At 42.4% G+C, this 23,627-nt stretch overlaps 1 protein-coding gene and 1 pseudogene across 2 annotated transcripts in view; both read right to left on the bottom strand.

The window, feature by feature from the left end:
- Positions 1-23,627, bottom strand: part of LOC121285547 (interleukin-15 receptor subunit alpha-like) — an 86,247-nt gene that overhangs the window by 10,506 nt on the left and 52,114 nt on the right. Inside the window, exons 2-6 of one of the 2 annotated variants that reach the window (XM_041202076.1) lie at positions 21,880-22,077; positions 10,046-10,186; positions 5,318-5,449; positions 5,049-5,204; positions 4,585-4,689 (exon numbers count right to left, since the gene is read on the bottom strand). In XM_041202076.1, the coding sequence (XP_041058010.1) occupies positions 4,585-4,689; positions 5,049-5,204; positions 5,318-5,449; positions 10,046-10,186; positions 21,880-22,077 (732 nt within the window). The remainder of the gene's footprint in view (positions 1-4,584; positions 4,690-5,048; positions 5,205-5,317; positions 5,450-10,045; positions 10,187-21,879; positions 22,078-23,627) is intronic. The other variant, XM_041202077.1, reaches the window with a different exon arrangement.
- Positions 22,946-23,064, bottom strand: LOC121286614 (annotated as a pseudogene).

Genomic DNA, 23,627 nt, shown 5'->3' with positions numbered 1-23,627 from the left:
AACAACAATTTATAGTTATATAGCACCTTTAAGGTAATATGGTATTACAGTTGAATAAAGGCAACTACAGAGGCATGAGGGAGGAGCTGGCCAGAATTGACTGGGAGATGAGCCTAGCAGGAAAGACTGTGGAACAGCAATGGCAGGAGTTTCTAGGAGTAATTTGGGAGACACAGCAAAAATTCATTTCTATGAAGAAGAAGCATACTAAAGGGAGGACGAGGCAACCATGGCTGACCAGGGAAGTCAGGGACAGCATAAAAGCTAAAGAGAAAGCATACAATGTGGCGAAGAGCAGTGGGAAACCAGGGGATTGGGAAGCCTACAAAGACCAACAGAGGACAGCTAAAAAAGAAATAAGGAGGGAGAAGATTAAATATGAGGGTAAACTAGCCAGTAATATAAAATAAGGTTGCTAGAGTTTTTTTTAGATATATAAAGGGTAAGAGAGAGGCAAAAGTGGACATTGGGCCGCTGGAAAATGACGCTGGAGAAGTAGTAGTGGGGGACAAAGAAATAGCGGAGGAACCGAATAGGTACTTTGCGTCAGTCTTCACGGTAGAAGACATGAGTAACATCCCCAAAGTTCAAGAGAGTTGGGGGGCAAAGGTGAGTATGGTGGCCATTACCAAGGAGAAGGTGCCAGGAAAACTGAAAGGTCTGAAGGTGGACAAATCACCTGGACCAGATGGATTACACCCCAGAGTTCTGAAGGAGATAGCTGAAGAGATAGTGGAGGCGTTAGTGGTGATCTTTCAGGAATCACTGGAGTCAGGGAGGGTCCCATAGGACTGGAAAATCATTAATGTAACCCCCCTGTTTAAGAAGGGAGTGGGGCAAAAGACAGGAAATTACAGGCCGATTAGCCTGATCTTGGTCATTGGTAAGGTTTTAGAGTACATTATTAAGGATGAGATTTCAGAATATTTGGAAGTGCACGATAAAATAGGGCAAAGTCAGCATGGTTTCATCAACGGGAGGTCATGCCTGACAAATCTGTTAGAATTCTTTGAGGAGGTAACGAGTAGGTTAGACAAAGGAGAGCCAATGGATGTTATCTACTTGGACTTCCAGAAGGCCTTTGACAAGATGCCGCACAGGAGGCTGCTCAGTAAATAAGAGCCCATGGTGTTAGAGGCAAGGTACTAGCATGGATAGAAGACTTGGCTATCTGGCAGGAGGCAGAGAGTGGGGATAAGGGGGTCCTTCTCAGGATGGCGGCCGGTGACTAGTGGAGTTCCACAGGGGTCAGTGTTGGGACCACAACTTTTCACTTAATACATTAATGATCTAGATGAAGGAACTGAAGGCATCCTGGCTAAGTTTGCAGATGATACAAAGATAGGTGGAGGGACAGGTAATATTGAGGAGGCGGGGAGGCTGCAGAAGGATTTGGACAGGTTAGGAGAATGGGCAAAGAAGTGGCAGATGGAATACAACGTGGAGAAGTGTGAGGTCATGCACTTTGGTAGGAAGAATAGAGGCATAGACTATTTTCTAAATGGGGAGAGAATTCAGAAATCTGGAGTGCAAAGGGACTTGGGAGTCCTAGTCCAGGATTCTTTTAAGGTTAACTTGCAGGTTGAGTCGGTAGTTAGGAAGGTAAATGCAATGTTGGCATTTATTTCGAGAGGACTAGAATATAAAAGCAGGGATGTGCTGCTGAGGCTTTATAAGGCTCTGGTCAGACCACATTTAGAATATTGTGAGCAATTTTGGGCCCCGTATCTCAGGAAGGATGTTCTGGCCCTGGAGAGGGTCCAGAGGAGGTTCACAAGAACGATCCCAGGAATGAAAGGCTTAACATATGAGGAACATTTGAGGACTCTGGGTCTATACTCAATGGAGTTTAGAAGGATGAGGGGGGATCTGATTGAAACTTACAGAATACTGAAAGGCCTGGATAGAGTGGATGTGGGGAAGATGTTTCCATTAGTAGGAGAGACTAGGACCCGAGGGCACAGCCTCAGAGTAAAGGGAAGACCTTTTAGAACAGAGATGAGGAGAAACTTCTTTAGCCAGAGAGTGGTGAATCTATGGAATTCATTGCCACAGAGGGCTGTGGAGGCCAGGTCATTGAGTGTATTTAAGACGGAGATAGATAGGTTCCTAATTGGTAAGGGGATCAAAGGTTACGGGGAGAAGGCAGGAGAATGGGGTTGAGAAAGTTATCAGCCATGATTGAATGGCGGAGCAGACTTGATGGGCCGAATGGCCTAATTTCTGCTCCTATGTCTTACGGTCTAAAATAACCCAAGGAGCATTAAAAAACAAAATCAAAGAGTCCAAGCAAACCTGTAACTGAGCAATGGGCTGCCTTTAAAGAAGAGATAGTTCAAGTGCAGTCAAGTATGTTCCCATGAAGGGGAAAGGTGGGGCAAACAAATTTGGATCTCCCTGGATGACAAAAGAGATAGAGATTAAGATGAAGCAGAAAAAGTGTGCGTATGGCAGATTTCAGGTGGATAGTACAATTGAGAACCAGACTGAATATAGAAAGTTCAGAGGGGAATTGAAAAACAAATAAGAGGATCAAAGAGAGAGTAAAAGAAGAGACTGGCAGCTAACATAAAAGGGAATCCAAAAGTCTTCTATGGGCAAATAAATAGCAAAGGAGTGGGACCAAAGAGGGGTTTATACATGGAGGCAGGGGGCATGGCTGAGGTATTAAGTGGATATTTGTATCCATCTACAAGAAGGAAGAAGATGCTGCACAGGTCACGGTAAAAGAGGAGGTAATTCAGGCACTTGAGGGGTTTAAAAGTTGATAAGGAGGAGCGATTGGATATGCTAAAGTACCAAGAGCGGATGAGATGCATCCAAGGATACTGAAGGAGGAGAGAATAGGAATTATGCAAAAATTTGCTATAATCTTTAAATCTTTCTCAGGCTCAGGGATAGTGCCAGAGGACTAGAGGATTGCAAATGTTACACCTTGTTCAAAGAAGGGTATAAAGATACACCCAGCAAGGACAGGCCAGTCAGTTTAACTTTGGCGGTGGGGAAACTTTTAGAAACAATAATTCAGGACAAAATTAATAGTCACATAGACAAATGCAGGTTAATTAAGGAAAGCCAGCATGGATTTGTTAAGGGAAAATTGTGTTTAGCTAACTTGCTAGAGTTTTTTGGTGAGGTAACAGAGAGGCTTGATGAGGGCAATGCTGTTGATGTGGTGTACATGGACTTCCGAAAGGTATTTGATACAGTGCCGCACATCAGACTTGTGAGCAAAGTTATAGCTCATGGAATAAAAAAAGACAGTTAGCAACAGGAGTACAAAATTGGCTGAGTGACAGGAAACAGAGAGTAGTGGTTAATGGATGTTTTTCGGGCTGAAGGAAGGTTTATTGTGGAGTCCCCAGGAATCTGTGTTATGACTATTATTATATATTATTAACTTGATATATGCATATTATTAACTTAAACTTTGGTATGAAGGGCATAATTTCAAAATTTGCGAACAATACAAAACTTAGAATTATTGTGAACTGTGAGGAGGATTGTGTAGAACTTCATAAGGACAAAGAGAGGTTGGCGGAGTGAGCGGACAAGGGGCAGATCAAATTTAATGCAAAGAAGTGTGAAATAATCTACTTTGGTAGGAAGAGGATGAAGAGGCAGTATAAAATAAACAAGGAAAAGACAGGGGAGCGGCACTTGGTGAATTGCTCCTCCAGTGGGTCAGCACAGTCACAACAGGCCAAATGGCCTCCTTCTGCGCTAACCATTCCATGATTCTGTATGACACCAAGCATTATAAGGTGCAGCATCTTCTTCCTTCTTGTAGATGGATAAAGATGACTGAGAGCTAGGTCAAGGAGGTAGGTTTTAAGAGTGTTTTAAAAGAGGAAAAGGGGTAGATAGGTGGAGAGGTTTGGGGATAGTATTCTCGAGCTTAGGGCCCAGACAGCTGAAAGCACAGCCAACAATGATGGAGAAACTAAAACTGGGGATGCTCAGGAGGCCAGAATTAAAGGACTGCAGCTATCTCAGAGGGCTGTGGAGCTGGAGGAGATTACAGAGATAGGGAGGGACAAGGTCATGGAGGATGAGAATTTTAAAATCAAGACATTGCTTGACTCGAAGTCAATGTAGATAAACTAGGACAGGAGTGTTAGATGAACATGTCTTGTTCTGAGTTAAGATATGGAAAGCAGAGCTCAATATGATCTCAAATTTACAGAGGGCGGAATATGGGAGGCCAGCCAGGAATGCATTGGAGTAGTCAAGTCTAGAGGTAATGGATGAAGCTAGACAATGAAAATCAATAACATATTTGAATGTGGTGATGATGGGTGCACTAGAGGCTAATATGATCATCTTACGTGGTGTCCATACATAACTTTCCACCTGGAATCAGTAATCGGAGTAGGTGACCTGGCTAATTTTCCTTCCCCTTCCCTTGGCCAACGCATCAAGATTAATTGTAGCACTGATAGCTTCCTCGGGGAAGTAGTGAAAACTCTGAACCAAGCCATAAAAAGTTGTGGAATAAGTTATGATCCTGAATTTATGGTACCAGTTACATCTCCAAAAGCTCAAGTAACACACTTATAGAAAAATGTTAACATTCTACCTGACCTGCAGTGCCAATAGTGGTGGTAACGTCAGAAGCTGCTTCTGATGCTGTAGGTGGTTTTACTGTTCTTTCTGCCAGTGCTGTCCTGGTTGTTAATGGTTCCATTCCTAAGTTGGTGTTAATATAAGATGCAGAACGTTTATAATTAGCTAGCTTTTGCAGAAATTAAAAATGTATTTGAGTGGCGTTACATGAGCAACAGGGCTAGCTTACAGTTACACTGTTACAAATACTGTACTGTACATCAGAAAGAGGAGTGGTGTTTACTCCAGTGCTCCAATGTCTTCTGTCTTATGTTGTAGTGACAGATAGTAGGGTTTAGCAGTCTAACTTTACTGATTGTAATGTTGGTGGTAATCTATCAAAATGATCGGATAAGCATTGGTATCACAATTCCAAATCCGAGCACCGCCTGGACTACCATAAGAAGCCTGACATGTTTTACAAGCTCTGTAAGTCTACTGACCTGTAGTACCATTAGTACTGTAAGTGACTGTAGTTTCAGCTGTTGCTTTCTGAGTGCTGTCTGAGAGCACTGCTGCTGGAAATTCTGTTTCAACTGTCGATGCACTTGGCGTTGATGGCCTTACTGCTGTCCATGCTGAAGCTAAGGGTCCCAGTCCTACGTTTTAATTAATATATAAATGGGCAATATTTAAGATAAACTGATATTTAAGCAACTTCCATGAAATCGTCAACAATATTTCATTTTTTAGGCTGTGCTTAGCAACAAACCTGAGCTGGCTGTATTGACTGGAGGGCTGGAAGGTGTTTGATTGCAGCCTGAAACTGATGTCGGTGTAGCAGTCAGGGTTATTGATTCTGTCGATGTAGTAAATGTTGTCATTGCTGATGATAAATGGCTTCCTAGAGTTTCCATTGTATGATAAAGTACAAAATATTTACAGAGCTTATGCCATTATTTTTAGGTAGGCATTCTCCCTACAAAATGGAACTCTGCACAGGATGACCTTTCTATTCAACAAAGACAACAATAACATTTGCTTTTTTATGGCTTTATTTTGTTTCTACTTTTAGTGATTAATGCATGTGTAGCCCTGGATGCCTTTGTTCCTCCACCCTATTTAATCTCCTATTGTCCAGGCAATACTTGTCCTCCATATTCTTCCCAACATAATGTACCACCTCAGACTTAATTATATTAAAATTAATTTTAATTAATTATTAATCATTAATGTAAACTGTGAACAGCAGTGGTCCCAGCATCAATCCTTGTAGAAGACCTCTTAGCACCTTGAGTTGCGACTCCTAACACCTACTGTCTGTTTTGTGCTCCGCTTACTTATCCATTCAGCTATTTGACCCCTGACTCCACATGTTCTGATCTTAGTCATGGGTCTGTTAAGTGGTATCTTATCAGAGGCCTTCTGAAAACCTAAATATATAGGGCAAAATTTTACGTCAGCAGGATTTTACAGTCCTGCCGAAGTCAATTAAGTTTAGAAAGGCTCGCTGCATTTTACAGCCCTGCCCCCTCCGCAATAGTGTCGTAAAATTCCGGCCATAATATCCATTAAATTCCCCTTGTCCGCTCTTTCTGTTACTTCTTCAAAGAACTAAATAAGGTTGGTCAAAGATGTTCTTCATTTTGAAGCTCGTGCTGACTACTTTTAGTTATATTTTTGGTTCTAGGGAAAAAACTTTCCTCCATCGGGGGGGGGTGGGGGGCGTTGCCTCCAATTGGCGCCCCCGCCATTTTACATGGGCGGGCCAATTAAGGTCCGCCCAGCATGATGTCCGCCAGGGAGCGCTGAGGTTGGGATTCCCTCAGCTGAGAGTGCGCTCTTTTGCATATGCGCGAAAGAGCGCACTGATCTCCCTGAGGCTAAGTGCTGCCTCAGGGAGATTGACTCCAAATTAAAATATGTTAAACCAATGATAGCAATATTTCCCTGACATGCCCCCACCCCTGCTCGCCAACTGGAAGATCCTCCCTTAGATGTTTGTCTGTTATATAAAGATTCCATTATCTTTCCTAACAATGTCATTAAGCCAATAGTTTATAGCTCTATAGTTCATAGCTCTACAGTTTCCTGAAGTTGTTCTACCTCCCTTTTTAAATATAGCAATAGCATTAGCTATCAGCCAATCCACTGGTATTATTACCTTTTCTAATGAATTGTTATTTATATGATGAGTTGATTTTGCTCGTTCTTCCCTAACTTCTTTTAATACATGTGTATGCGATCTGTTTGGAGAAGTGGTTTTATCTTCCATAAGTTTGATTAGCTTATCAATAATCTCCCCATTTTCAATCTTACCTGTCTCTAGATCATTTTTGGTCTCTTCTTCTAACGTCATGTCCACCTTTTTAGTCTCCCTGGTGGTTACTGAAGCAAAGCAAACCACTCAATAATTTTGCTGTTTCACTGACATTACCTGCGAGTTTATCATATGCATGCTCATGTGTTTCTACCTAATGTTCCTGCTAAACTGTGTGCACATATGGCTGCACAGCAATCTGGAAGGTACAACAGTTGTTGCCTGTAAGCCCCGTGTGCATGATGGTGTAAACAATGTAAATGTATCACGCATTGAAATACATCGGCTGCATACAACGAAGTGAATTTAGAGGGAACACTCGTCATATCCCTTTCCTATATTTCTTCTGTTATTTATCTGTCTGTAGAATACTTTACTGTTTCTTTTTATCTAATTATGATTTCTTTTTTTGATAATTTAATTTTGTCATGTTGCTTTGCCTATTTTTTCACTTCTTTCCTAACCTCTTCATTTGGTTTCAGTTACTATGCACATTACTGTAAAGGCTATTTCATTTATTTTTATTCATTGTTCCTTTCACTTTATTTTTAAGTCATTTTATGCATACCTTTTACAACTGTATTTGTTCCCTGACTATTTATTGTTCCTTACCTTAGTTTGGCTTTTACTCTTATCCCCACTATTTCTTTTATCTTCAGAATTATATTATTTTCACCAGAGCCTTCCCACATCTCACCAATTTAAAGTCCTGCCCACAGAGCTATTGATCCTTTCTGCTTGGTTACTGGTCCCATTCTGGTTCAGGCGAAGCCTATTCCTGGAATACAGCTCCTTCCTGCCCCAGTATTGGTGCATGTCACATGCAAGGGACCCCTCTTTCCCACACACTCTGTCAGCCATGCACTCAACTTCCCGACCTCCCTGTCCCTATGATAAAAGCAAAATACCGCGGATGCTGCAAATCTGAAACAAAAACAAAAATTGCTGGGAAAAACTCAGCAGGTCCAACAGCATCTGTGGAGAGAAAGACAGAGTTAACGTTTTGAGTCCGTATGACTCTTCTTCAGAGCCCCGTTTCTTCAGAGACAGGCGGGTAACGTTAACTCTGTCTTTCTCTCCACAGATGCTGTCAGACCTGCTGAGTTTTTCCAGCAATGTTTGTTTTTGTTTCTATCTGTCCCTATGTTCATTAGCACATGGTTTGGGCAGTAAACCTCAGTTTACCACCTCTGAGGTCCAGATTTTTTTTTTAAATTTCTGCTTTTAACTTAGTAATTAATTTATTTATTACTAGTAATTTGATTTAAATTCTACTGGTCAGGCCAATCTGACCTGGCATGGCGTATGCTCCTCTTGCATGTCCCTCAAAACTGTACTTGGGCGGCAACTGTGAGAGAGAAACTCTTGGCGAGGTTTGCACTCACGAAACAGGGGCCAGCACGTCAACAAAAAAGTTCTAGCAACTTCCCTTCTTTCTCTTAACTTCCTAATTTTCAAATGGGTAATCAAGCCTGTTGGCGCTGTAAAATACTCCCCTGGATCAACATTGCTCATTCTCTCGTAGACCAGGGCCCAGATTTTTTTCCACAACAGGGAGGTTCTTTGTCGTGACAGAAGTCCCGGAGATAGCCGAAATTTCTAAGTCCTGCCCTGAGCCCAGCGTTTCTCATTTTTGCAGGGGCGGGATCGGAGTTGGGCTGGGGGTTCACGTATGCGCAGTTCAGGTCATAGCTGCCTCCACTGAAGTGGGATTTTGGAAGGCCAAGAGTGTGAAACCCCGAGTATGCAGATTAGACCGGGTAAGAGCTGATCTGAACTCCTATGTTCCTATGATTCGTTTGGATAACCCTAACACTAACCCTAACCCTAACCCTGGATGCCCTTTGGATATAGTCCCAAGGCACCATGGGGAGAGGTAAGGCACCCTTTGGGATTGTTAAAAGTGAACATGATTACACACTTTTGACACAAACTCATTGGAACTGTCAAGCTGTCAAAGAACTGTCCAGCTGTTAAGGAACTGTTAAAGAGCCACCAGCTGTCAAAGCTGTCCAGGAAGTGTCAAAGTTGTCCAAGAACTGTCCAAGAATACCAGGCGAGTTGGCATGAAGGGTGTAAGGGCAAAGGGTGGTGGGTGGGGGGGGCATGGATTGGCAGTATATTGGCATAGGGAATACGGGGGCAATGGGGTGTGTGTAGAGGGGCATGGTTTGGCATAGGGGAATGGGAGCAATAGGATGCATTTGGAGGGGCATGGATTGGCACGGGGGTGTGAGGGTGTGGTGGTGAAGGGTGCCTTTTGTTTTATTATTTATTTATTTGAACACAGTGTTGGGGTACAGATGCAGGGCCTTGCATCCAGCCCGCCTCCACACCTAGCGGCCTGTGCATTTGTTCTGGGGTCACCCACCCCAACTCCTACTTCAGCCTGCTCCCACACCCCCTCTCTGCCCCCGGCTGAAAATCCAACCCGTGGGTGGAAATTTTTAAAGGTCGGATTTGTCGAGCAGGGAAATCCCCCAACTCTGTGAACCTGATCCGGGAACGAAAATCTGGGCCCAGGTATTTCCTCAAAGATGTTGCTGCTTCAATGCCCTAACTTTGCCTTTAGTGATTGGGGAAACTCCATTTATCCACGTACACCAACTGTTACACCCACGGAACGAGAGCAGTTCCGAGGTATATGACATTGGAGCAGCATCTGTTCCAAAAGTCCCAACTATAATCTCAAAATCTTCAATATGTCACCTTAACATCTCTTTTCTAAAGGAAGCCCAACAACCTTAACCATTCATCCTAACTCCCAGCCCTGGTTATCTGGGGCCATTTATGGTCAATTGCCTCTGCACCCCTTCAGGACCATGTCTGTCTAAGTTATTCGCCCAAGTCTCCACTTCTGTCTGTCCCTCCCTGTAGTTTATCTCCATTGTGGAACAGCCCCTTGTCACCAGGGTTGAATCCCTCTAAAACTGCATCAAGGCAGAGTTCACATTTTATAGCCATTCGAACACCTGTGTCAATAACCCATGGCAACACAAATTTTGTTTCCATATTACATGCTCGAAGAATGTTACGAGAAATAGTTAACATTTAAAATTAACTGATATTCAACATATTAAGTAAATATCTTTCAGTTAAATATTTACTGAATATTCCCCAAAAACTGTTACGTTTTTCTCAGTATTCCCTGAAAATTACTTGCGTTAAATAGTAACGCACCTGAGGTGACTGTAATGTCCATAGTTGATGTTGTATAGTGGTCTGAAAATGATCCTGCTGTAGAAGTCGATGTTGTTGGGTCTACAGATGTTGGCTCTACAGATGTTGCTAAAGATGTCAATGCTGCGAACTGATGACTTCCTAGATTTTCATTCACATAAAACTTGAAATATTTAAAACAAACTCAGGCCACCACAATTAGCAATGCAGCCTTTCTTTGGCAAAACTCCCTTCATTCCTTTTAGTAAAAAAAAAATGATAATAAGATAGTAACTTTCCCTCAAATGCCTCACTCACATTTCTAGGACAGTACACTGGCAATATGATTGGTGCAGGCTTGGAGGGCTGAAGGGCCTGTTCCTGTGCTGTACTTTTCTTTGTTCTTTGTTCTACACCCTTTGCTAATCCACCCTGTTCTGGCAGGGGGCACCAAGTAGCTTCACAGATAATATATGGAACCTGTCATTGTCTGTCCTTACAAAAAAGGATGGATGGAAATTGGGGCAAGAACATCCATCTGGAAAGATTTCTACCCACAATGTCTGGAGCCCTTCAAAAGAAATAGATACATTTTACAGAATCACAGAATTGCCCTTGAGAAGGTGGTGGTGAGCTGCCTTCTTGAACCACTGCAGTCCATGTGGTGTAGGCACACCCACATCTGTGTCCACCAGTCTCAGGTAGTGCCTTCCAAATCCTAACCATTCACCGTGTAAAAGGTTTTTCCCCATGTTGTCTTTAATCCTTTTGCCAATTACCTTCAATCACCTGGTTCTCGATTCATCTGCCAATAGGAACAGTTTCTCCCTATCTACTCAATCTAAACCCTTCATGATTTCAAGTACTATTTATTTATTTTAAAATGGGAAATTAATAATGTACGCATTGTTATTTATATCTAGAGGAACCTGACAACAGTGTTGCTGAAACAACCATTCAAGGCTGGCATATCCCCCCTGGGGAATATGGTTCGTTCAAATAGAACTCAATTTTTCAGCATAAGAGCTTCTTGTGATTAAGGCATATGCTAGAATTTGCGTTAAGCTCTGCAGTAAACAAGTGATGGACTCCAAGCAGATTAAGGTTTAGATTTTAAAGAGGTCTTTGCTTCTGCAAGATCTATCCTTAGCTCCCTCCTATTTCTCACCTACATGCTGCCCCCTAGTGCCATCATCCAAAAACACAGCTGTTGACACCCAGGTTTACCTCACCACTACCTTTCTCAACCCCTCCACTGTCTCTAAATTATCAGCCTGCTTGTGGACATCCAGTACTGGATAAGCTGAAATTTCCTGCAATTAAATATTGGGAAGACTGAGCCATCGTCATTAACATTGTCCCCACGACAAGCACTGTTTTCCTAGTCACCAATTCCAGCCCTCTCCCTAGCAACTGTCTGAGGTTTGGTGTCATGTTTGACGCTGAGCTCCTGACCACACATTTGCACCATCACTAACACCGCTTATTTACATCTCCATGACATCGTCTGACTCCATGCTTGTCTGAACAGCTCATCTGCTGCTGAGGTACTAGTCTATACCTTTGTTGCCTCTAGACTTGACTATTCTAAGGGACTCCTGGCTGGCCTGCTACATTCCACCCTCTGTAAATATGAGATCATCCAAAACTCTGCTACCCATGTTCTAACTTACACCAAATCTCACTCACCCTTCATCCCTGTTCTTGTTGACTTACATTGGCTCTTGGTTAAGCCGTGCCCTGATTTTAAAATTCTCAACCTTGCTTTCAAATCTCCCCATCGTCTCACCCATCCTTATCTCTGTATTATCCCCCGGCCCCACAACCCTCTGAGTTATCAGTTCTCCTCTAATTCAGGCCTCTTGAACAGCCCCCATGTTAATTGTCTCACCTTTGGTGGCTGTGCTTTCAGTTGCTAAGGCCATAAGTTCTGGAATTCCCTCCCTAAATCTCTTTGCCTCTCCAACTCTCTTTTTTCCTTTAAGACACTCCTTAAAACCTGCCCCTTTGACCAAGCTTATGGTCACCTGCCCTAGTGTCTCCTTATGTGGGTTGGTGTCAGATTTCAATTTATAAATGCTCTTGTGAAGCACCTTGAGACAGTTTATTATTATGTTAAAGATGCTATATAAATACGTTGCTGTTGTAAAACAGTATTTCTCATGGTCTAAAAGATCACAAATACTCCAAGGCTGCTCCAAAACTGCACAAGTGAGGAGAGCAAATTCTAGACAGAAGGTTGAGGGGGAGTGTAGTGGGAATGGAGGGGTAGTGGGGGATGGAGGAGTAGTGGGGGATGGAAGGGGTAGTGGGGGATGGAAGGGTGGTGGGGCAGGGGAGGAGGTAAAATCTTTCTACGTACAAGGTAAACCCAAAATATTATAGCAGAGTAAGTCAGGCCAGTAGAACTAGGGGAATTTAGGTTAAATTAATGAAAACATAAATTTAAAAACAAGCCTGTTAGAAAAAAAGGACGAGGAGCATTTGAAAATGCAACCAGACAAGATTTTTTGGGGATTTGAAAATACAGTTGGAGGTTGGGCTGGGAGACTTAGGGTAGGCTTCAGTCAATATCTTTTTATGTATATTTAACTATTTGGTTCCTCATTTGAAGAGCTAACTGCATCACTGATTTTAAAAACTTTAAGGACTATCTTTCTGCTGGAAGCTTACCATTCTGCAGAATATGTCAGTCCCTCAATAACCTGTATTGTTGAACAACCTACAAAGTCTGACAGGGGACGCATTAAGAATCGATGCAGAAACTGTGTTGCTTAATGTACTCAGTGTAGAAAACATTTTTAAAGTTACATTCCAGCTAGTTTCATTATGCTTCTTGCTTAAATCCAAATATACAGAGTAATTTCTTTTGGCAATGATTTAAACACTTTTTCTGCTGCCCTGTTAGGTACAGGCAGCCCATTATCACGTCACTACATCGATTGAGGACATGGCCATGGCTTTGGTTTGTACAGAATTTCTTACACAGCCACTAATGGGTGTCAAATAACAAATATGAAATTGTAAATGTAGCTTATATAGATAGTGTAAAGTTACTGTAATCAATAACATGTAACATCTACCTTACAATTTAATGTCCGGCTTGTAAATGTATGTGGAATCATAGGACAATATAGCAGAGAAGGAGGCATTATTTGGCCCATCTTGCCTCTTTGAAACAGCCATCCAATTCATCGCTTGCTCTTTTCCCATAGCCCTGCAATGTTTTTCCCCTTCAAGTGTTTATCCAATTCTCTTTTGAAAGTTAGTTGCAATTGAATCTGCTTCCACCACCTTTTCGGGCAGTGTCTTCCAGATCACGACAATTCATAACATGATCGGATGTAATCTTAAGAGAGATGCACCGTGTTGGGGTGCCATGAAGAAAGCAACAGTCAATAGAAGGTGGCAATGTGGAAAACAATGTGAAAATGGCAGCAACAATAGAGTCATAAAGTTATTTATGGCAGATAAGAAGGTCATTTAGCCCATTGAGTCTATGCCAGCTTTCCGTGGATCAATCCAGTCAGTCCCATTCCCCCGCTCTATCCCTGTAGCCCTGCAAATTTATTTCCTGCAAGCACCCATCCAAATTCCTTTTGAAATCATCTCTGATTACACCACCCACACAGGGAATGAGTTCCAGGTCTTGCTGTGTTAAAGTTCTTCCTTACATTCCATCTACAACTGTTGTCCAAAACCTTCAATCTGTTGCTCCTAGTCTTTGTGCCAGAACCTCTCCTACATATGCCTTTTTTCCAAAGTCCAACCTAACACTGGTTTCTCTCTCCACAGATGCTGCTGAGCCTCCAGCATTTTCTATTTTTATTTCAAGGCTAGGGTTTATATTTTCTAAACCAGTGGCAGATTCACTACATGCATGTGAATTTCAAATTTAACACCGTCTTTCCAGGAGGATTAACAGCCCAAAATAACCCAGACTGTTGATGGTGATTCTCAGTAACTTGAATTCTCAGATAATGACCCCTTCTCCTCTTTCCTAGCTCCATTATCCCTCTAAGATGTCAAGCTTTTAATCATAGTTAGTGCTCAATGAATGGAATGTCTCACTGCCAAAATTATGATCATGACTCTGATCTATAGACTCTGGAACAGTTCCTACAGATTGGAGGGTAGCTAATATAAACCCGCTATTTAAAAAGGGAGGTAGGGAGAAAACAGGAAATTATAGATTAATCAGCCTGACGTTAGTAGTGGGGAAAATTCTAGAGTCCATTATAAAAGATTTAATAGACGGGCACTTAGAAAACAGTGGCAGAATCGGACCGAGTCAGCATGGGTTTATGAAAGGGAAATTATGCTTGACAAATCTACTGGAATTTTTCGAGGATGTAACTAGTAGAGTTGATGAGGGGGAGCCAGTGGATGTGGTTTATTTGGACTTTAAGAAGGCTTTCGACAAAGTCCCACATAAGAGATTAGCATGTAAAATTAAAGCACATGGGATTGGGGGTAGTATAATGAGATGGATAGAAAACTGGTTGGCGGACAGGAAACAAAGAGTAGGAATAAACAGGTCTTTTTCTGAATGGCAGGCAGTGACTAGTGGGGTAACGCAGGGGTCAGTGTTCACAATATATATTAATGATTTAGATGAGGAAACTAAATGTAATATCTCCAAATTTGCAGATGACACAAAGCTGGGTGGGAGGGTGAACTGTGAGGAGGATGCAGAGATGCTTCATTGTGATTTGGACAAGCTGAGTGAGTGGGCAAATGCATAGAAGATGCAGTATAATGTGGATAAATGTGAGGTTGTCCACTTTGGTAGCAAAAACAGGAAGGCAGATTATTATTTAATGGCTATAAATTGAGAGGGGGAATGTGCAACAAGACCTGGGTGTACTGGTACACCAATCGCTGAAAGGAAGCATGCAGGTGCAGCAGGCGATAAAGAAGGCAAATGGTATGTTGGCCTTCATAGTGAGAGGACTCAAGTACAGGAGCAGGGATGTCTTGTTGCAATTATACAGGCCCTTGGTGAGACCACATCTGGAATATCGTGTGCAGTTGTCAACAAACACCGAGGCTCCCATGCCAAGTATATCATTGGATTAGTAACATGTTTGAAAATTTATGGCAAACTTTTGTTTCCCTTACAAAGTAAAAATGAATCACCCTCATAAAAACATAGAGCAGGATTTTCGAGTTGTTGGGCAGGCACGGTGGGCGGACCTGGGAGAGGCGGGAAACGGCCCGCCACCCGCGATTGGCCCCCAACCGTGATTTCACGCTGGTTGGCCAATTAACAGCCAGCCAGTGCGAAATGTGCGCTGAAATGCTCAGCACTGCCGGGGTTGGGGGAGGAGGGAGGATGCATGCACTGAAAGGCAGGGAGCTGCCTCAAGGAGCTGAAGGTTTTTAAACCACTGAACAAAGGTTTTAAAAATCCGCAGAAAGTGTACGCACAGTGGACTCACTCACCTTAACATGTACATGTGAAAAATTCTGCCCAAAAATGTTTATTTTTTTTTAAAAATTCATTACTGGAAACCTGATCCTGCCCATGGATGAGGTTTCCTAAAAAAAGCCCACGCCAAAGATGAACATTAATGACCAGCCAGCGTGAAATATGTGCTGAGAAGCTCAGCGCTACCGGGGTGGGGGCGGGAAGAAGGCAGGCGACCATGTCACCGTGGGGCAGCTGAGCGCACCCACTGAGCTCCTTGAAGGCAGGCAGCTGCCTCAGGGAGCTGCAGACTTCCAAATAATAAAAGAATGTACAAAAAGGCTGCAAAAAATATCTATGCAGCACAATCAAGCACCTGAAAGCATACCTTACAAGAACGCTGTCCCCATCTATTTCTTTTTATTTTATAGCCGAACGGAGCTTTCATCCCGCCCTTGGATGAGGTTTCATAAAAAATGTAAAGGTCGCCTGGCCGATTGGCCTGTCCATCAACCATAAGGTTGGGCGGGCCACAAAAAATTGCTTACAATTGTGCCATTAATGGATAGTAATGGCAACTATATTCAGTTTGCGATTATAGTTTATTCAGCACAGGCTGGGAATCAAATCTGGTCTGAATGTCTCAGCTGGGCACTGCTTTCCAACTTATGGTACCTTATCGAAGACGTTTTGGAAATCTAGATATATTGCATCTATTTAATTACCCTTGTTTACTCTTTTGAAAGAATCCAATGAGTTTGATCAAGCCAGACTTTCCCATTTGAAATCCATGTTAACCATTCATTGGTTTCTACTTGGTTTTACGATGAATGGCACATGCTCAGTAATGTTACTTTATGCAGGGATATCCAGGAAATGACTGCGATGCTAAAAGATAGCCTTCAATCGCTATTTTTGTTTGCACGCATAGGATAGGGTCCATGGGAGAAGTATGAGGGCAGTTTCTTTTCTCTAGCTTTTCTGTTTATATACAGGGAAAAAAGGCATAAACCTCTGCAAACCACAGATACTGTACACAAAACTATAATGCAACTGGGAACTCTGCCAACTCAACATGAGGTTGGATCTTTAATAGAATTACGTTGCATGGACAGTAAACAGGCCACCCATCCCCTCACACTTCCTCTTCATCTAACTCTTATCAACATCACATTCCGTTCCTTTCTCTTGCCCTTTATCCAGCCTCCCCTTAAGTGCATCTTACTCCATCTTTGTAAGAGCACATGTTCCAACAGCTTGACAATACCTTCCTTCACAGTCACAAATCCGAAAAAAAGGCATGAACTCCTTGGGTGAAGCAACATCAATACTGATAGGTGCTTCCACTATCATATAGATTCCTCCTTTGTGTTCATCACTTTCAGAATTTTGGACCCCCTGAATCTTTTTACCCTCTACATTCTGAAGTTCTGAATTTATACAGATTGAAGATGGCTTGTCAGGTTCTGTTAAATTAAACGTGAGCCAGTGTTAAAAATAAATAGGTGTCATTACACTCTTTAATCCTGTGGACAAAACATGTAATCATAATGATTATCTTGCTTTCAAAGATCACGTGTTATTTAGAAGTTAAGATGCATTAGGTAATTTGTCACCGGGGAGCTGATGAGGTTCATTATTAAAGCAGCAAGTAAGCTAATGTTAAGGTAGCAGCTTATAATAAAATAATGTTGTGGTGCAGTGTTTGTTTGATTGCAGGCATCTTAAAGGCATTTTATGAGTAACACAAGGCAAGATATGTAGTAAGCATGATATGCTTGGGAGAACCAGGAAGCCTAGGACTTATGGTTCCCAAAGCTCTCCACCACTCTGAGGCTTTTCTCACCTCATGTCTGGGTCTGTTGGAGACTAATTGATAGAGAATGATTGGTTAGTCAACAACTTCATAATCATATCATGCAACCGCCAGGCTGGTAGAAGGTGTACTAACTAGAAGGACCTTGGCCTTTTTAGCCTAGCAATGTCTAAGTTCCCAAGGAGCACTGCATTTGTGAGAAACATTTTTAAGTTATGAGGAAATGGTAAGAAAGTTTAATTTGTTCTTGCTGGAGAAGAGGTGGCCTGATTAGAATTTTTTTTGGAAAATATGAAGAGGATTGGTAAAACTGAACAAGACAAACTCCTGTCAGACTCCTCCTGTTACCCAGATTTCCCAGTTTCTTAAGGGACAAGCACCAGAAGAGTAATGTATATCAAAATGTCACATCAAAGTTGCTCAATGCTGTGTCTCCATTTGATTTGTGTCAATTTGTCATGTGGAGGAGGTAACTTTGTCACTTTGAGGAAGTAACGAGTAGGTTAGACAAAGGAGAGCCAATGGATGTTATCTACTTGGACTTCCAGAAGGCCTTTGACAAGGTGCCACATAGGAGGCTGTTCAGTAAGATAAGAGCCCATGGTGTTAGAGGCAAGGTACTAGCATGCATAGAAGATTGGCTGTCTGGCAGGAGGCAGAGAGTGGGGATAAGGGGGTCCTTCTTAGGATGGCAGCCGGTGACTAGTGGAATTCTGCAGGGGTCAGTGTTGGGACCACAACTTTTCACTTTATACATTAATAATCTAGATGAAGGAACTCAGAGCATCCTGGCTAAGTTTGCAGATGATACAAAGATAGGCGGAGGGACAGGTAGTATTGAGAAGGCGGAGAGGCTGCAGAAGGATTTGGACAGGTTAGGAGAATGGGCAAAGAAGTGGCAGATGGAATACAACGTGGGTAAGTGTGAGGTCATGTACTTTGGTAGGAAGAATAGAGGCATAGTCTATTTTCTAAATGGGGAGAGAATTCAGAAATCTGGAATGCAAAGGGACTTGGGAGTCCTAGTCCAGGATTCTCTTAAGGTTAACTTGCAGGTTGAGTTGGTAGTTAGGAAGGCAAATGTAATGTTGGCATTTATTTCAAGAAGACTAGAATATAAAAGCAGGGATGTGCTGCTGAGGCTTTATAAGGCTCTGGTCAGACCACTTTAGAATATTGTGAGCAATTTTGGGCCCCATATCTCAGAAAGGATGTGCTGGCCTTGGAGAGGGTCCAGAGGAGGTTCACCAGAATGATCCCAGGAATGAAAGGCTTAACATATGAGGAACATTTGAGGACTCTGGGTCTATACTCGATGGAGTTTAGAAGGATGAGGGGGGATCTGATTGAAACTTACAGAATACTGAAAGGCCTGGATAGAGTGGATGTGGGGAAGATGTTTCCATTAGTAGGAGAGACTAGGACCCGAGGGCACAGCCTCAGAGTAAAGGGAAGACCTTTTAGAACAGAGATGAGGAGAAACTTCTTTAGCCAGTGAGTGGTCAATCTATGGAATTCATTGCCACAGAGGCCAAGTCATTGAGTGTATTTAAGATGGAGATAGATAGGTTCTTGATTGGTAAGGGGATTAAAGGTTACGGGGAGAAGGCGGGAGAATGGGGTTGAAAAACTTATCAGCCATGATTGAATGGCGAAGCAGACTCGATGGGCCGAATGGCCTAATTTCTGCTCCTATGTCTTATGGTCTTATAGTTTGCAACTAAACTAGACAAGATGTGCAAAAAATATTTTGCCCTGAAGGCAATCGCATTATACTCATTCAAATAAAGATCTTTAATTTGCAGGTATTGACAACAACACTGTATTCAATTAAATGGAGTAATTTTTAACTTAATGCTGAAACTTAAATGTGGACTAAGTTGACATTCAATGATCTTTGCTTGGAAGAAACTTCTGACATAAAGGAGTAAATTAACCTTCTGCACCCATAAAAATAATATATCAGACCCACTGGAGCTTAGTACTGAGTAACATGAATTAGTTCATGAATAGCAAGATAAGGTAATGGAATGAAAAGCCATCCAGAGGTGACTGCTACCTGAAATTGTGTTCATTGTAGGAAATTACATAGATAAGGAACATTCCACAAACTAGAGAAAAAAATCTTTGGCAACCCGTTAATTCAGTGGAAGCATTTAAGAACATGTGCAGCAGGGATTTTGTTAAATTCAATAGTGATGCGCGCAGAAGAGGAGTAAAGAAAGAAATAGTCAAAGCTTTTTTTTAAAAAATGAGACTTTTTTAAGATTAACTAAGGGCGCTGACTCAAGAGTTCGCTCACTGGCAACACATTCTAACATGGAAACATTGGAACAGGGATTCAGCCGCTCAACTCTGATCTGTCATTCATTTATATCATGGCTGCATGATCTGAAGATCTGGATGGGAATAACTATCAAACTTGAAGTGTTCACTGGGTCATAATTTTTCAAAAATGAGCTCACTTCAGGTGAGGCCCACCTGCGGTATGGGATCTCACAGATTTTACCCTTTTACCTTGGTCTACTTCACGAAAGGCAAGGTATGCAGGGCACAGATAACAAAAAGGGGAGACGTTCCAGAGGCCAGTCTGTCAAAAGCCTCCTTCAACTCCATGGGCTGAATCTTCAGCTCGGCGAGCGGGGAAGGGGGCCCGCTCGCTGAGATGTAAAATGACGCGGGGTGATGTTGGGCGTGTGTCCCGACGTCACCACGCGTCATTTAGAGTTTCAGTTCGGTGGGCGCGCAGTCAACTCGGCTGTGCGCCCGCCGAGCTGTCAAAGGCCTGTTAAGGCCATTAATGAACTAATTAAGCCTATTGAGAAAGCTGCCCATCCAACCTTAAGGTTGGCGGGGGGGTGGGGGCAGGCGAAGAGCCCATGCGGCCTTCACATTTTTCAAGGAACCTCATCCATGGGCGGGATGAGGTTTCATGAAGGGATTATAATTTAAATAATTTTTTTCATTAAAGTTCATTGACATGTCCCAGCTCATGCGACACTGTCACATAAGGGGACAAGTCTTAAAATTTTTTTTCCTTTTATTAAAAATTTTGGAACTTAAACTAATCTCCCTGAGGCAGCTCTGTGCCTCAGGGAGGTTACTGCGTCCTTTCACGCACATGCATGAAAGAGTGCAGGCACCAACTCAGCATACTCGCCCCCCCCCCCCTCCCCCGCCCCTCCACCACCCCACACGGGGAGTGCTCAGCGCTTCCTGGCACGTGTCATGCTGGGTGGGCCAATTAAGGCCCGCCCACATAAAATGGCGGCACGGACTCGATCTGAGGCCTGCCCGCTCGCGCACAACCCTCCTGACGGTGGGGGGGGAGGGAAGATTCTACCCCATGTGTCAACACAGGGTCACAATTTACCCATTTGTAAGTACTGCTTTGGGCATGCATGAAGCCAAAATATATTAGATAGGAATGTAGAGTGACCGTGAAGAGGAGAATGGGCTGTAAATTGTAGGAGTGACAAGCCGTATAAATTATGGAAGGAGTCTTAGATATTAGTAAAACTACAGTCAGATATTCTTTGGATATTAGCTGTATAATCTCAGATGTGAAAAAAAGTGCATGACAGTGAATTGTTTGGGTTAGGAACATCTCTGAGACTGTTTCTGGTTAGTGTTAGGATATAAAAACTGTGGGATATTTTGTTCTGCCAATTTAGTCTCATTTTTCCATTCTTTTCTTCCTTTCTGAAGGTGCTGACTCTTACTGGGATGATACTACGGCCACTGTGATTGGTGTATAAGGACACCCAGGTTTCTTTGCACTTCAACATTTCCCAATCTGTCACCTTTTAAATAATACTCTGCCATTCTGTTTTTCCTACCAAAGTGGATAACTTCCCACTTATCCACACTGTACTGCATCTGCCATGTTTTTTCCCACTCATGCAATTTGTCTAAATTGCCTTGATGTCTCCTCACCGCTCACATTTCCACCTAGTTTTGTGTCAGCAGAAAACTTGGAAATATTACATTTGGTTCCCTCATGCAAATCATTTATAGATATTGTGAATTGCTGGGGCCCAAGCACTGATCCCTGCGGTACCCCACGGGCCACTGTCTGCCATTCTGAAAAATACCCATTTATTCCTACTCTTTGTTTCCTGTCTGCTAACCAATTCTCAATTCATGTAATTTAAACCCACCATACCTGAGGTAAATGTTATCTTAAATGTTTTACATGACCAGACAAATCAATACCACGAACTTAAGGTGAGTTGGTCAGGGGTGTACTTGGAGACACATTCTCATACTAACAAGGTAACTCTACCAACTATCACAACAGTGTTGTTCTGCTAACTAACAACCTAACCCCATAACCTTGTTAAGTTCAATGTAATATGGTGCTCAAATCTGTCGTCAAACTGACATAGTAGGAATGTGGAACTCGCTACTATAGGGAGTGGTTGAAGCAAATGGCATAGATGCATTTAAGGGGAAGCTAGATAAGTATTTGAGGGAGAAGGGAATTGATAGTTACAATGGTAGACTTAGATGAGGAAAGATGGGAGGAGGCTTGAGTCGAGAATAAACACCAGCATGGATTGCTTAAGCCGAATGACCTGTTTCTGTGCCGTATACCCTACGTAATCCTATGCAATGAGTGGAACTTACTTATGCATGTGAGGTTTGGCTTTGACCATTTGGCTTGTTCAGACTCATTCTCACATTGGATGAGGTTTGATGTCCCTGCCTTTCTCTTATAACCACTTTGGCATTTCAAACGGAGCCTTTGACCAACTTCGAAATGCGTGTCTGTTATTTCGCTCATGTCTACATTTTCAACTTTAAAGCTGGGTTTGCTGCATTTTCCTACAGGGAAAAAGAAACAATGGTGTTATTCAAATACAAAGATCTCCATTCTGTTAAATCTCAAGATTGCAATGTAAATCAATTCTCTTATCAAATCCAACAGATTTTTGTCTTGAAGTAAAATTTGGAGGTGATCACATTGTCCTTGATCTCAGGCCCTAGACTTTCTGACTCAATTACTAGTACGCCTTTCACCCAGGCCTTGGAAATTCAAGGCCAGCTTCTTAATTCTCTTCCTCCTAGGCTTTTCAAGCTGGAGAAATTTTAGCAAGGCTTAAAACCCACCTAGGTATTGAAAAGTAAATTTTCTGATGCCCCAGCACCAATCATTGTAGGACACCAATAGTGATTTCCTACCAATTCGAGTACAAAGCTATTATCCCTAATCTATGCCTCTACCGCTTAACAATCTCCTAACCAGGCCAGCGGTTTGTCTTCAAACCTTATTGTTTGTCTTCTGGAAGTCCTATAAAATGCATCCATTCCTTTCCTTGACGTTCAGTGGGATTACCATTGCTGAATCCCCCACACAAGGAAAATAAATAAATAAGTATGTACTTAGCAAGAAAGTAAATCTTTGTACTTTAACATGGCACAATTCAGCTAGGCCATTTTAAAACCTTTCTGATATTTACTTCAGTGTTTCTGACATTGTACATTTACTCCTACAAATCTAAGTTGTATGTTGTATTTATTAAAATGGAAGCTTTTGTTGTAACTCTTTCCAGTACAAACACATTTCCATCTGTTCCTATTCAGATGAAGTTACATTGTTTTCATAGCTTGCCATTGTGAGATTTGAACTCTTGATCTTGGGGTTACAAACCCAGTACCATAACCACTTGGCTATTTAAGCCAAGCCTTTTAAAGCCTACTGCACCTGGTATTCCCAGGCAGTCTCCCACCCAAGTACTAACCAGGTCTGAGTCTGCTTAGCTTCCAAGATCAGACGAGATCAGCCGTTACCAGACTAGTATGGCCACAGGCTAGCTTTTGTTGTAACACTCATTCTGAAGAAGCATAGTTTCTGCTAAAGATGTTAGGTGTTTAAGAATCTAATTGCTCCTTATCAAGCTTAATCAGCCTGATTAACCACCCCTTCCTCTCAATGGACAGCACTCAGGCAGACTAACCATACCTGCAAGTGTGATCTGCTTGATAAAACCTGTATCTGCCTGCATTTCTAGATTCAGATTGTGTTAACAAGCCAGGTGTTCTGCCTGATCCAGGCCTGTTCCTGGAAGCAAGTAATGCACTAAGCCGTTCCTAAGTAAATGGTTAATGACCACAACAGCTGTGGCTCAGTTGGCAGCACTCCTACCTCTTAAGGCAGAAGGTTGTGGGTTGAAGTCCCACCCCAGAGCGTTGAGTGCAAAATCGAGGCTGACACTCCAGTGTGGAACTGAGGGCATTGTTGTCTTTCAGATAATAATGCTTTAAACCAAGGCCCCTTCTGCCCTCTCGCTTTGATGTAAAAATATTCTGTGTGTCTATTCTGAAGAAGAAAAGGGGAGTTTTCCCCAGAGTCTGAGCCAACGTCTATCCCTCAA

The sequence above is a fragment of the Carcharodon carcharias genome, chromosome 13 (genome assembly GCF_017639515.1).
Source record: "Carcharodon carcharias isolate sCarCar2 chromosome 13, sCarCar2.pri, whole genome shotgun sequence".
Classification (NCBI taxonomy): Eukaryota; Metazoa; Chordata; class Chondrichthyes; order Lamniformes; family Lamnidae; genus Carcharodon; species Carcharodon carcharias.
Note: the sequence above shows the minus strand (reverse complement) of the source record. Positions and strands in the feature narration are given on the sequence as shown.